The sequence below is a fragment of the Motacilla alba genome, chromosome 2, assembly GCF_015832195.1.
Source record: "Motacilla alba alba isolate MOTALB_02 chromosome 2, Motacilla_alba_V1.0_pri, whole genome shotgun sequence".
Classification (NCBI taxonomy): Eukaryota; Metazoa; Chordata; class Aves; order Passeriformes; family Motacillidae; genus Motacilla; species Motacilla alba.
In genome coordinates, this window is record NC_052017.1 from 1,303,958 (window position 1) to 1,315,872 (window position 11,915).

Here is an 11,915-nt window from a genome sequence, read left to right on the forward strand (position 1 = left end):
GTTTTAACAAAGCTGAGCTTAAGCACAGGGAATCTGCTTCACTCCAATGCCAGATGATCCATAGGGAATTTTCTCCCTGAGTGCCTGCTCAGAATCCCAAGGAAGTTTGGGATTTTCCTCTGGCTGGGATGGTTTTTTCCCCAATTCCTCCAAACCACTCAGAACTTTGGGAATGTTCTCCCTCCTTCTATTCTCCCTCCTCCCACTGGAGCAAAGCTCTTGTCCAAGTCCATTTCCTCCAAACCCTCTGGAAAACATCTTGGAAAAGCGGGAATTCAGAGCAGGGCCGTGTCGATGGCCGATTCCAGGTGCTGGAGCAGAGCCTCCGGAGAAGGAGACAGGGAAGTCAGATCCAGCTTCCGGAAATCCTCGTTAGCGCTCAACGAGCTCAGCACCTTCACCGTCCTCTTGAGGTCGAACACGGCGTGCAGCATTCCCAGGGTGGAAATGGCAGCTTTGGAATTGTTCTGGGATGAGGATTCCTCATCCAGGCCCTTCTCCAGGACGGAGATCCGGTTTTCCGCGATGACTTTGAGGAAGTTGTAGAATTCCTTGTAGTCGATGCCCGTGCAGGATTTCATGATCAGCTGAAGGGGGGGGGAAAGGGAATGAGAAGGGGAATGACAGTGGGAAAAAATCCAGGAAAAATCCCTAAAATTGGATTTGATAACGTTAGGAATTCTTTGGAATCATAAATAATTATGTTCAGGAGTTTTTTCGTTGGAATTGCTTCTGGAGCCAAAGGCACTGTGTTGCTTTTTCCCAAATATTAATTGTGGGAATTTTCCCAAATACTCATTTTTGGAAGGAAATCAACCCAAGGAGAGGGAACAGCTTCCAGAAATAAACTTGGAATTTGGTTCATCCAGGAGACTTTGGAAGGAATCCCACCCATCCTCTTCCCCATGGAATTTTGGTTGGATTTTGGAGTTTGGTCTTCTGGGTTCTTTCCCAGCTCCAGAGAGAGGGCAGCCACAGCTTCTCTGGGAATTCTATCCACCCAAGAATTCCTCCCCAAAATCCCACCTCAATCCCCATTTTTCCAATGGGAAGCCATTCCCCGTGTCCTGTCATTCCATGTTTATCCCAAATCCCTCTCCAGCTTTTCTGGGGCCTCTTTAGGCTCTGCAAGGGGCTCTGAGGTCTCTGCCTGGAATTTTCCCTTCTCCAGGGGAACATTCCCAGCTCTCTTGATCCTGAAGTTTTCCATCTTTCCAACCAACATTCCAACCTGGACACAGCCAATAACCAGAAGCAATTCCCAAACTTTTACAGGGAACATTCCCAAACCTTGATAGGGAATATTTCCCAACAAACCAAAGCCGTCCCCAACCCCTACTTCCTTAAAAACCACGGGAATTCCGCTGTGAGAGCTCCAACAATCCCGGAATTCCAGCTCCCCGGATAATCCGGGATTGGGGAGTACCTGGCACTGGAGGTGCCAGTCGTCCATGGGATCTTTCCATTGGCTGATTTCCCTCTGGACGGCCGCCAGCTCATCCTGCAGGAAGCACCACATGACGGCCACGTTGCAGCCGTTGACCCAGTTGTGGTTGATGGAGATGGTGTCTTCCTGAGGGAAAAATTTGGGATAATCCACGGATAATTAGTAATTAGTCACTAATTAAGTTAGTAGGGATGATAACATGGAATTTGCTGCTCCAAAAATCCTATTCCTGAGCAAAGCAGAATGTCCCTAATTCCCAAAATGCTGCCGCTGACCCAGCTGTGGCTGGTGGAAATGGTGTCTGCCTGAGGGAAAAATTTGGGATAATCCACAGATAATTAGTAATTACTCAATAAATAGATTATTAGGGATGATAATATGGAATGTGTTGCTCCAAAAATCCTATTCCTGAGAAACCCAAAAGGTCCCTAATTCCCAAAATGCTGCCTCTGACCCAGCTGTGGTTGATGGAGATGGTGTCTTCCTGAGGGAAAACTTTGGGATAATCCACGGATACTTAGTAATTAGCAACTAATTAGGTTATTTGGAATGATAATATGGAAAGTGCCACTCCAAAAAATCCCATCTTGAGGGATCTTAAGGATCGTCCCATTCCATGGGCAGGGACACTTCCCACTATCCATGGCGCATGGTGCTCCAAGCTGGGATTCCTCCTTTTTTCCAGGATCTTCTTCCTCCTCCTCACCCCAATTCTATGCCATGGAATTCTGGAATGATTTGAGTGGGAAAGGACCTTAGGAATCATCCTATTTCTACCATCCCAGGTGCTCCAAGCTGGAATTTCTCCTTTTTGGGAAGGATTTCCATCCTTTCCTCTCCCTTTTTCCCAGGATCTTCCTCCTCCTCCTCACCCCAGTTCTATGGCCTGGATTTCCTGGAATGGTTTGGGTGGGAAAGGACCTTAGGGACCATCCCATTCCCACCATCCCAGGTGCTCCAAGCTGGAATTTCTCCTTTCTGGGAAGGATTTTCATCTTTTCCTTTTTCCCAGGATCTTCCTCCTCCTCCTCCTCACCCCAGTTCTATGCCATGGAATTCTGGAATGGTTTTGGGTGGGAAAGGACCTTAGGGATCATCCCATTCCCACCGTCCCAGGGTGCTCCGAGCCTCATCCAAGCTATCCTTGGACACTTCCAGGGATGGAGCTTCTCTGGCAAAACCATTCCAAACCATTCCTTCCCAACATCACCCGGGAGAACGGATCAACCTTTTCCAGGGAAATCCCAATTTCCATCCATCCCAGCACCCCTTTGGGACCCCACTTCCCCATCCAAGAGCGATTCCCAGCAGGACCCGTGCCCTCACCAGGTTATAAACCTGGTGGTGCCACCCGCTGGGAATGAAGACGATCTCTCCGGCTTCCTGGACAATTTCCAGAGGGGGTTGGCTCTGGCTGTAGCGCGGATAAATCCTCTTATCCCGGAGATCCGGAGCCGTCACGTCGAAGGGGAGATTCCCGTGGCGATCCTTCAGGAATTCCTCCTGTCCCGCGGGATACAGGAGCCATTTCTTCCTGCCGCAGACGTTGGCTGACCAGCTGTAGGAGCGGAAGACGTCGGCGTGGAACGGCGTCCTGGGAAAAATCGGGGATGGGCGGGAATCAATCCCAAAAAATTCCAACGGGGATTGGAGTCGCTGAGAAGCTGAGGCGCTGATCCCAAAATTCCACGAGGAATTTCAGTTGGATGATGGGAGTTTTGGTCATTAATAGGGCATTATGTGGACACTGATGCTGAAATTCCTCGTGGAATTTCGGTTGGATTGAGTTTTGGGTATTAAAAAAGCCACTGTATCCATACTGATCCCAAAATTCCTCATGGAATTTCGGTTGGATGACGGAGTTTTGGTTATTAAAAGGCCATTATATCCATCCTGATCCCAAAACTGCATAAGGAATTTCAGCTGGATTATGGAGTTCTGGCTATTAAAAAACATCACTGTATCCATCCTGATCCCAAAATATTCCTCATGGAATTTTGGTTGGATGATGGGAGTTTTGGTTATTAATAGCACATTATGTGGATACCGATCCTGAAATTCTTCATGGAATTTCAGTTGGATGATGGAGTTTTGACTATTAGAAAGCCACTGTATCCATACCGATCCCAAAATTCCTCGTGGAATTTCAGTTGGATTATGGGGTTTTGATTATTAAAAGCCCATTACATGGATACTGATCCCAAAATTCCATAAGTTGGGTTATGGAGTTCTGGCTACTAAAAAGCCACTGTATCCATACCAATCCCAAAATTCCTCATGGAATTCTGGTTGGATGATGGAGTTTTGGCTATTAAAAAGCCACTGTATCCATACCGATCCCAAAATTCCTCGTGGAATTTCACTTGGATTATGGGGTTTTGATTATTAAAAGCCCATTACATGGATACTGATCCCAAAATTCCATAAGGAATTTTAGTTGGATTATGGAGTTCTGGCTACTAAAAAGCAACTGCATCCATACCAATCCCAAAATTCCTCATGGAATTTTGGTTGGATGATGGAGTTTTGGCTATTTAAAGGCCACTATATGGATACTGATCCCAAAATTCCTGCTGGAATTCTGGCCGGATAATGGAATGTTTCATATCCTCTGTGCTTCTCCTCTTTAATTTATCCCAAAAATCCCTTAAGGGCAGGGAATTCTGATAAGAACATCCCAAATGCAACTTTAGAACCAACACTGGGCTGGAATTTTCACCTGGAATTTTCCCCTGGAAAGCACTGGAGTTATCCCTGCACATTCCAAGTGGCTGATCCCAAGGGAATTTCTCATTTCTCCTCTAATCTCCCAGATCCTTCGTTTTTTTGTGGACACAATTTGGGGTTTTCCCTTTTCCCTCCCATCCGGAGCCAGCTGGGACACCGGGAGACCTGCCGGGTTATCCTGAGGGATAATGGGATAATTTCCTGGGATATTCAGCTGGAAAAGGAAGTTTTTGGGATGAGAGCCTTACCAGGATCCCTTGGGTCCCATGTAGACGAACCTAAAATCATCCACGGCCACGGCATCCCAATACTCGTTGAGCCAATCCGAGGAAAAATACACGGGAGTGGTGTAAACATCCTGCTCTGGAAAAGCTCTGGAAAACACAAACGCTTGGAAAAGCAGCTCGGGAGAACAGGATCCCCCAAAGGCAGTGGGAAGAGCAAGGTGGATCCTCTAGGATGGAATTCCAGGGGATTGGGGTGGAAGGGAGTTGAAGGAGCAGCTTATCCCGAATTTTCACTATCCCAGATTGTTCCAAGCTGGCCTTGGGCATTTCCAGGGATCCAGGGGCAGCCACGGCTTCTCTGGGAATTCCATCCCAGCCTCTCCCCATTCCCACAGGGAAAATTCCTTCCCAAGGTTCTTTTCCAGCTGGAGAAGGAAGCGCAGAGCTGGGGGAAGGCAACTTGAAGGAATGGGAATGTTCCCAGAAAAGCCAATGGATACAAAAGGATCCCAAATCCAATGTGGCCATGGAATAATCCCAACTCAAATCCCACTCCAGGTTTGACTGCAGGAGGTGTTCCGGTGCCACTTTCCATAGGGAGAAAACATGGAATGGTTTGGATGGGAAGGGACCTTAAGGATCATCCCATTCCATGACCAAGGACAATTCCCACTATCCCAGGCTGCTCCAGCCCGGCCTTGGACACTTCCATGGATCCCAGCGCAGCCACAGCTGCTCTGGGAATTCCATCCCAGCCCCTCCTCACCCTCCCAGCCAGGAATTCCTTCCCAAACTGAGTTTAAATGGATCTTGAGCTTGGAGTAAAAGCTGGGAATTAGGCTGAGGGGATAACATCATTTGAGGAATTCAGGGCTCTTTTGGGAGCTGGAGGCCAAGGCTTTGGAATCCCTCAGGGAATGTTGGAATATTTTCCCTCTATGCTGATGCCGAGCTCGTCTGCTTTGCCTCAAAACCCCAACTGGAGCAACTGAAAATCAGGGAATCATGGAATTTTTGGGGTTGGATGGGATCCTCAAGAACATCCAGCTCCAACCCCGTGCCAGGGACACTTCCCACTATCCCAGGGTGCTCCGTGGGCTCTTCCAGGGATGGAGCAGCTTCTCTGGGAATTCCATCCCAGCCAGGAATTCCTTCCCAAATTAAGTGGGAAGCCATTCCCTGCGTCCTGTCATTCCATGCTTATCCCAAATCCCTCTCCAGCTTTTCTGGAGCCCCTTCAGGCACTGAGGCTTCCATGGATCCTTCCCTTCTCCAGAGGAACATTCCCACTGCTGGAATGTTGGGAACGAGCCCTGACCTGCTCAGGTGCCAGTCCTTGAGGTAGAGGCAGCCCCGGGAGGAGCGGTAGCCGTTCCTGATGTATTCCCGCCAGTATTCCACGTATTCCTTGAAGGGCAGCTGCTCCTTGGGGTTGGAATTGTATTCCTTGACATCGCAGTTGGCAACGGGCACCACGGCTTCTCCTGGAATTGCAAACCCCTCAGGAATTTTCATCGGGAATGAGGAGGATCCATCAAATCATCTCCACCTCAAGCTCATCCCCGCGGAATTCCGGGCTTTAAATTTTCCAAAGGAACCATCCCAATCCCAGAGCCGTCATAACTGGGGAACATGATCCAGGAATTACAAATCCCTTGGGAATGAGGAGGACCAATCAAATCACCTCCCTAAAGTTCATCCCTGTGGAATTCCGGGCTTCAAATATTCCAGAGGAACCATCCCAATCCCAGAACATCATTCCAAGAGAACATGATCCAGGAAGTAAAAAATCCCTCAGGAATTTTCCTCGGGAATGAGGAGGACTTGTAAAATCACTTCCCTAAAGTTCTTCCCTGTGGAATTCCGGGCTTCAAATATTCCAGAGGAACCATCCCAATCCCAGAACCAACATTCCAAGGGAACATTATCCAGGAATTACAAATCCCTTGGGAATGAGGAGGACTCGTAAAAATCACCTTTCTCAAGCTCATTCCAGCAGAATTCCGGGCTTTAAATATTCCAAAGGAGCCATCCCAATCCCAGAACCATAATTCCAAAGGAACCTGATCCAGGAATTACAAATCCCTCAGGAATTTCCTTGGGAATGAGGAGGATTCATCAAATCATTTTGCTCAAGCTCATCTCCATGGAATTCCAGACTTCAAAAACTCCAGAGGAATATTCTATATCCCAGAACCATCATTCCAGGGAAACAAAATCCAGGAATTACAAATCCCTCAGGAATTTTCCCAGGGAATGAGGAGGACTCGTAAAAATCACATCCCTCAAGCTCATTCCTGCAGAATTCCGGGCTTTAAATATTCCAGAGGAACCATCCCAAATTCCAGAACCATCAATCCAGGGGAACACCATCCAAGAATTACAAATTCCTTGGGAATAAGGAGGATCCATCACCTCCCTCAAGCTCATCCCCATGGAATTCTGGGCATGAAATATTCCAGAGGAACCATCCCAGTATTCCAGGGAAACTCCATCCAAATCCAGAGGTGTTTACTTTAAGTGACCTGGATTTTCCTGCTGTTTATTCCACGCGTCCCAAATTTTCCTGGTTTTTCTCGGCTGTGACCTGAATTTTTCCAGTTTTTTTTTCTTTGAAGGGAATTTTCCCCTTAAACGCGTTAGGAAGGAAGTCTTGGACTGCATCCTTAAGGATTTGGAATAAACAAATCAGCCAAGATTTTAGATTGATTTAAATAACAAATGAGAAAGAAAACTCGGGAATGAATTTCAGCTTGGAATCTGCAAACCAGACCACGAAGAAATGGGGAAATCCATGGATTAAGTTTGGACAAAAGCTTGGAATGTGGTTTTTTTTCCTAGTGCTTTTATCCCAAAAATTCAGTCCTGAAAAGCTGAATCCTTTAGGATTTGGAAAAAATCCCAGGATTTACCAAACTTCTGCAGGAGACGCTCAAAGTTGGGTTTCCCATGGAAAAAAAAAATCCATGGATCAATTTAGGATAAAAACTTGGAATTTTGGGTTTTTAAAGTGCTTTTATCCCTGAAATTCAGTCCTGAAAAGCTGAATCCTTTAGGATTTGGAATTTAAATTATCCAAGATTTTAAATTTACTTAAATAGAAATTAAAAAAAATTGGGAATGAATAAATGGAAAAAAAAAACCCCATGTGTTAGTTTAGGAAAATCTTGGATTTTTGGGTTTTTTAGTGCTTTTATCCCTAAAACTCAATCCTAAAACACCGAATCCTTCAGGATTTGGAAAAAATCCCAGGACTTACCAAACTTCTGCAGGAGACTGCTCAAAGTTGTGTTTCCCATGGGAAAAAAAAAAATCCATGGATTAATTTAGGATAAAAACTTGGAATTTTGGGTTTTTAAAGTGCTTTTATCCCCAAAATTCAATCCTATAGAGCTGAATCCTTTAGGATTTGGAAGTTAATTAGTCCAAGATTTTAAATTTACTTAAATATAAATTTAAAAAAATTGGGAATGAATAAATGGAAAAAATCCATGTATTAGTTTAGGAAAATCTTGGATTTTTGGTGCTTTTATCCCTAAAACTCAAACCTAAAACACTAAATCCTTTAGAATTCGGGAAAAAATCCCAGGATTTACCAAACTCCTGCAGGAGACGCTCAAAGTTGTGTTTCCCATGGAAAAAAAAAATCCATGGATTAATTTAGGATAAAAACTTGGAATTTTGGGTTTTTAAAGTGCTTTTATCCCTGAAATTCAATCCTACAAAGCTGAATCCTTTAGGATTTGGAATTTAAATTGTCCAAGATTTTAAATTTATTTAAATATAAATTTAAAAAATTGGGAATGAATAAATGGAAAAAACCCCCCATGTGTTAGTTTAGGAAAATCTTGGATTTTTGGGGTTTTTAGTGCTTTTATCCCTAAAACTCAATCCTAAAACACCGAATCCTTCAGGATTCGGGAAAAAATCCCAGGACTTACCAAACTCCTGCAGGAGATGCTCAAAGTTGGGTTTCCCATCCCACGTCACCCAATTTTTCCTGCTGCCCCAATCCTCGGTGAACTTGGCTGAGAAAATGCAGGGGTGGTTGGGAATGAGATAATCCCGGAAAAAATCGGAATAAGTGAAGGAATCTGCTTTGTCAATAAAATCCACGTGGCCCCCGGGAAGAGCACCCGGAGAAGAATTCCCAAAATCCCGGAAAAAAGCGGTGGAACAGGCAAAGGTTGCTCTGTCCATGCAGGCTGGAAAAAAATTCCTGGCTGAGCCAAGGAATTTGGAAAAATAATCCCAAAAAATCCCTGCTAAAAATGGGATTTGAGGCTTTAAACGTGCGGAAGATCATGGGGAACTTGATGGGGAACGAGTGTTGGGATAACTTGGATTTTCCATGGTTTTTGGGAGAGTTGGGAATCGCCCTGTGGATGTTTTTTTCCGCTTGTCAGAGCTGGTTCTGTCCTAAAAAAGCAGGGAAAGAAAATTTCAGTGGGATATTTCCAAGGAATTCATGAATTGAAGGGGTGGAGGGAAAGAAATTCCTGAAATATTTGGGAATGCTCTGGGATCATCCCTTTCATCCCAGGTTCATCACGCTCTGATCATCCCATTGTTCCCACCTCCCACTTTCTGCAGATCTTTTCCGTGGATTTGAAGCAACAGAAGGATAAAAATGGGGGGAAAATGGGAAAATACCAAAACAAGAGGGAAGGGGAAGGCTGAGCACAAAGGGAAAGAGGCTGCAGGGATGGGATCTGGGAAACACTGAGGGAAAAGGGGATTCAGGGATCTCCAGGAGGGAATTCCCTCCTCACAGAGCTCCAAAGGAATATTGGGATTAAGGAACGTCCATGAAGGGATTTTCCCTCACGGAGCTCCAAGGGAATATTGGAATGAAGGGAAATCCATGAGGGAATTCCTCCCTCAGAGATCTCCAAAGGAATATCGGAATGAAGGGAAATCCATGAGGAAATTCCTCCCTCATGGAGGGGAAAAGAAACACAGGGATATGGCAGTGGGATGAAAGGATTTCCATGAGGGAATTCCTCCCTCAGAGATCTCCAAGGGAATATAAGAATTAAGGGAAATCCATGAGGGAATTCCTCCCTCAGAAATCTCCAAGGGAACATCAGAATGAAGGGAAATCCATGAGGGAATTTTCCTTCACAGAGCTCCAAGAGAATATTGGAATGAAGGGAAATCCATGAGGGAATTCCTCACTCACAGAGCTCCAAGGGAATATGGGAATTATGGGACATCCATGGGGGAATTCCCCCCTCACAGATGTCCAAGGGAATATGGCAGCGGGATTAAAGGATTTCCATGAGGGAATTCCTCCCTCAGAAATCTCCAAGGGAATATGGGGATGAAGGGAAGTCCATAAAGGAATTCCTCCCTCACTGAGCTCCAAGGGAATATCGGGATATGGCAGTGGGATTAAAGGATTTCTATGAGGGCATTCCTCCCTCCGAGATCTCCAAGGGAACACCAGGATATCACAGTGGGATTAAAGAATTTCCATGAGGGAATTCCTCCCTCAGAGATCTCCAAGGGAACACTGGGATTAAGGGACAGCCATGGGGAAATTTTCCCTCACAAAGCTCCAAGAGAATATTGGTATTAAGGGAAATCCATGAGGGAATTCCTCCCTCAGAGATCTTCAAAGGAATATCGGAATGAAGGGAAATCCATGAGGGGATTCCTCCCTCATGGAGCTCCAAAGAAACACAGGGATATGGCAGTGGGATGAAAGGATTTCCATGAGGGAATTCCTCCCTCACAGAGTGCCAAAGGAATATCAAAATTAAGGAAAATCCATGAAGAAATTCTTCCCTCCGAGATCTCCAAGGGAATATCAGAATTAAGGGAAATCCATGAGGGAATTCCTCCCTCAGAAATCTCCAAGGGAACATCGGGATTAAGGGATTCCCATGAGGGAATTTTCCTTCACAGCGCTCCAAGAGAATATTGGAATGAAGGGAAATCCATGAGGGAATTCCTCACTCACAGAGCTCCAAGGGAATATGGGAATTATGGGACATCCATGGGGGAATTCCTCCCTCACACACGTCCAAGGGAATATGGCAGCGGGATTAAAGGATTTCCATGGGGGAATTTCTCCCTCAGAGATCTCCAAGGGAACACAAGGATTAAGGAATATCCATGGGGAAATTTCTCCCTCAGAGATCTCCAAGAGAATATGGGGATGAAGGGAAGTCCATAAAGGAATTCCTCCCTCACTGAGCTCCAAGGGAATATCGGGATATGGCTGTGGGAATAAAGGATTTCCATGTGGGAATTCCTCCCTCAGATATCTCCAAGGGAACACCGGGATTAAGGGACATCCATGAGAAAAATTTCCCTCAAAGAGCTCCAAGGGAATACAGAAATTAGGGCACATCCATGAGGGAATTCTTCCCTCAGAGATCTCCAAGGGAGTATCGAAATTAAGGACAATCCATGAGGAAATCCCTCCCTCATGGAGCTCCAAAGAAACACAGGGATGTGGCAGTGGGATTAAAGGATTTCCATGAGGGAATTCCTCCCTCACACATCTCCAAGGGAATGCCAGAATTATGGGACATCCATGAGGGAATTCCCCCCTCAGAGATCTCCATGGGAACACCGGGATTAGGGAACCTCCATGAGGGAATTCCGCCCTCAGAGATCTCCATGGGAACACCGGGATGAGGGAACCTCCATGAGGGAAATCCCTCCTCAGAGATCTCCATGGGAACACCGGGATTAGGGAACCTCCATGAGGGAATTCCCCCCTCAGAGACCTCCATGGGAACACCGGGATTAGGGAACCTCCATGAGGGAATTCCGCCCTCAGAGATCTCCATGGGAACACCGGGATTAGGGAACCTCCATGAGGGAATTCCCCCCTCAGAGATCTCCATGGGAACACCGGGATTAGGGAACCTCCATGAGGGAATTCCCCCCCTCAGAGATCTCCATGGGAACACCGGGATTAGGGAACCTCCATGAGGGAATTCCCCCCTCAGAGATCTCCATGGGAACACCGGGATTAGGGAACCTCCATGAGGGAATTCCCCCCTCAGAGACCTCCATGGGAACACCGGGATTAGGGAACTTCCATGAGGGAATTCCCCCCTCAGAGACCTCCATGGGAACACCGGGATTAGGGAACCTCCATGAGGGAATTCCCCCCTCAGAGATCTCCATGGGAACACCGGGATTAGGGAACCTCCATGAGGGAATTCCCCCCTCAGAGATCTCCATGGGAACACTGGGATTAGGGAACCTCCATGAGGGAATTCCCCCACACGACCCACCCCGGTGTGGGGGGAGGACCCGGACACCACAGGGCGTCGCACACGCCATCCCCGCCTCGCTCTCCCGTCCCACCCGCACCGTAGCTGCCCGCAGGAACCGGGAGCACCCCGAGGGAGCCACACTCACCCCCGCTCCCCTCGGGGCAGCCCCGCGGCTCGAATGGCCTCGTCGGCGGCGACAATGACAGGCTATGGCTGGCGCCGCCGGAACCTCTGCGTCGGGCGGGTGGGGGCCGGGGGGGAGGCGAAAAGCGGAGC

At 46.8% G+C, this 11,915-nt stretch overlaps 1 protein-coding gene across 1 annotated transcript; it reads right to left on the reverse strand.

The window, feature by feature from the left end:
• Window positions 1–177: 177 nt before the first annotated feature.
• On the reverse strand, window positions 178–11,894 carry JMJD4 (jumonji domain containing 4). Its single transcript, XM_038129978.1, has 7 exons — window positions 11,785–11,894; window positions 8,343–8,820; window positions 5,720–5,885; window positions 4,423–4,548; window positions 2,774–3,041; window positions 1,427–1,573; window positions 178–587 (listed from the first exon to the last, which is right to left on the reverse strand). Exons 2-7 carry the CDS (start codon window positions 8,599–8,601, stop codon window positions 276–278), a joined length of 1,278 nt encoding a protein of 425 aa, XP_037985906.1. The 5' UTR covers window positions 8,602–8,820; window positions 11,785–11,894; the 3' UTR covers window positions 178–275.
• Between the last annotated feature and the right edge of the window lie 21 nt (window positions 11,895–11,915).

Coding starts and splice junctions, on each gene's coding strand:
- JMJD4 (XM_038129978.1), bottom strand. CDS start 8,601: ATGGACAGAGCAACCTTTGCCTGTTCCACCGCTTTTTTCCGGGATTTT. Junction 3,042..4,422: donor ATGGGACCCAAGGGATCCTG/GTAAGGCTCTCA, acceptor GATTTTTCCCAG/GACGCCGTTCCACGCCGACG. Junction 1,574..2,773: donor ACCACCAGGTTTATAACCTG/GTGAGGGCACGG, acceptor TTTTTCCCTCAG/GAAGACACCATCTCCATCAA.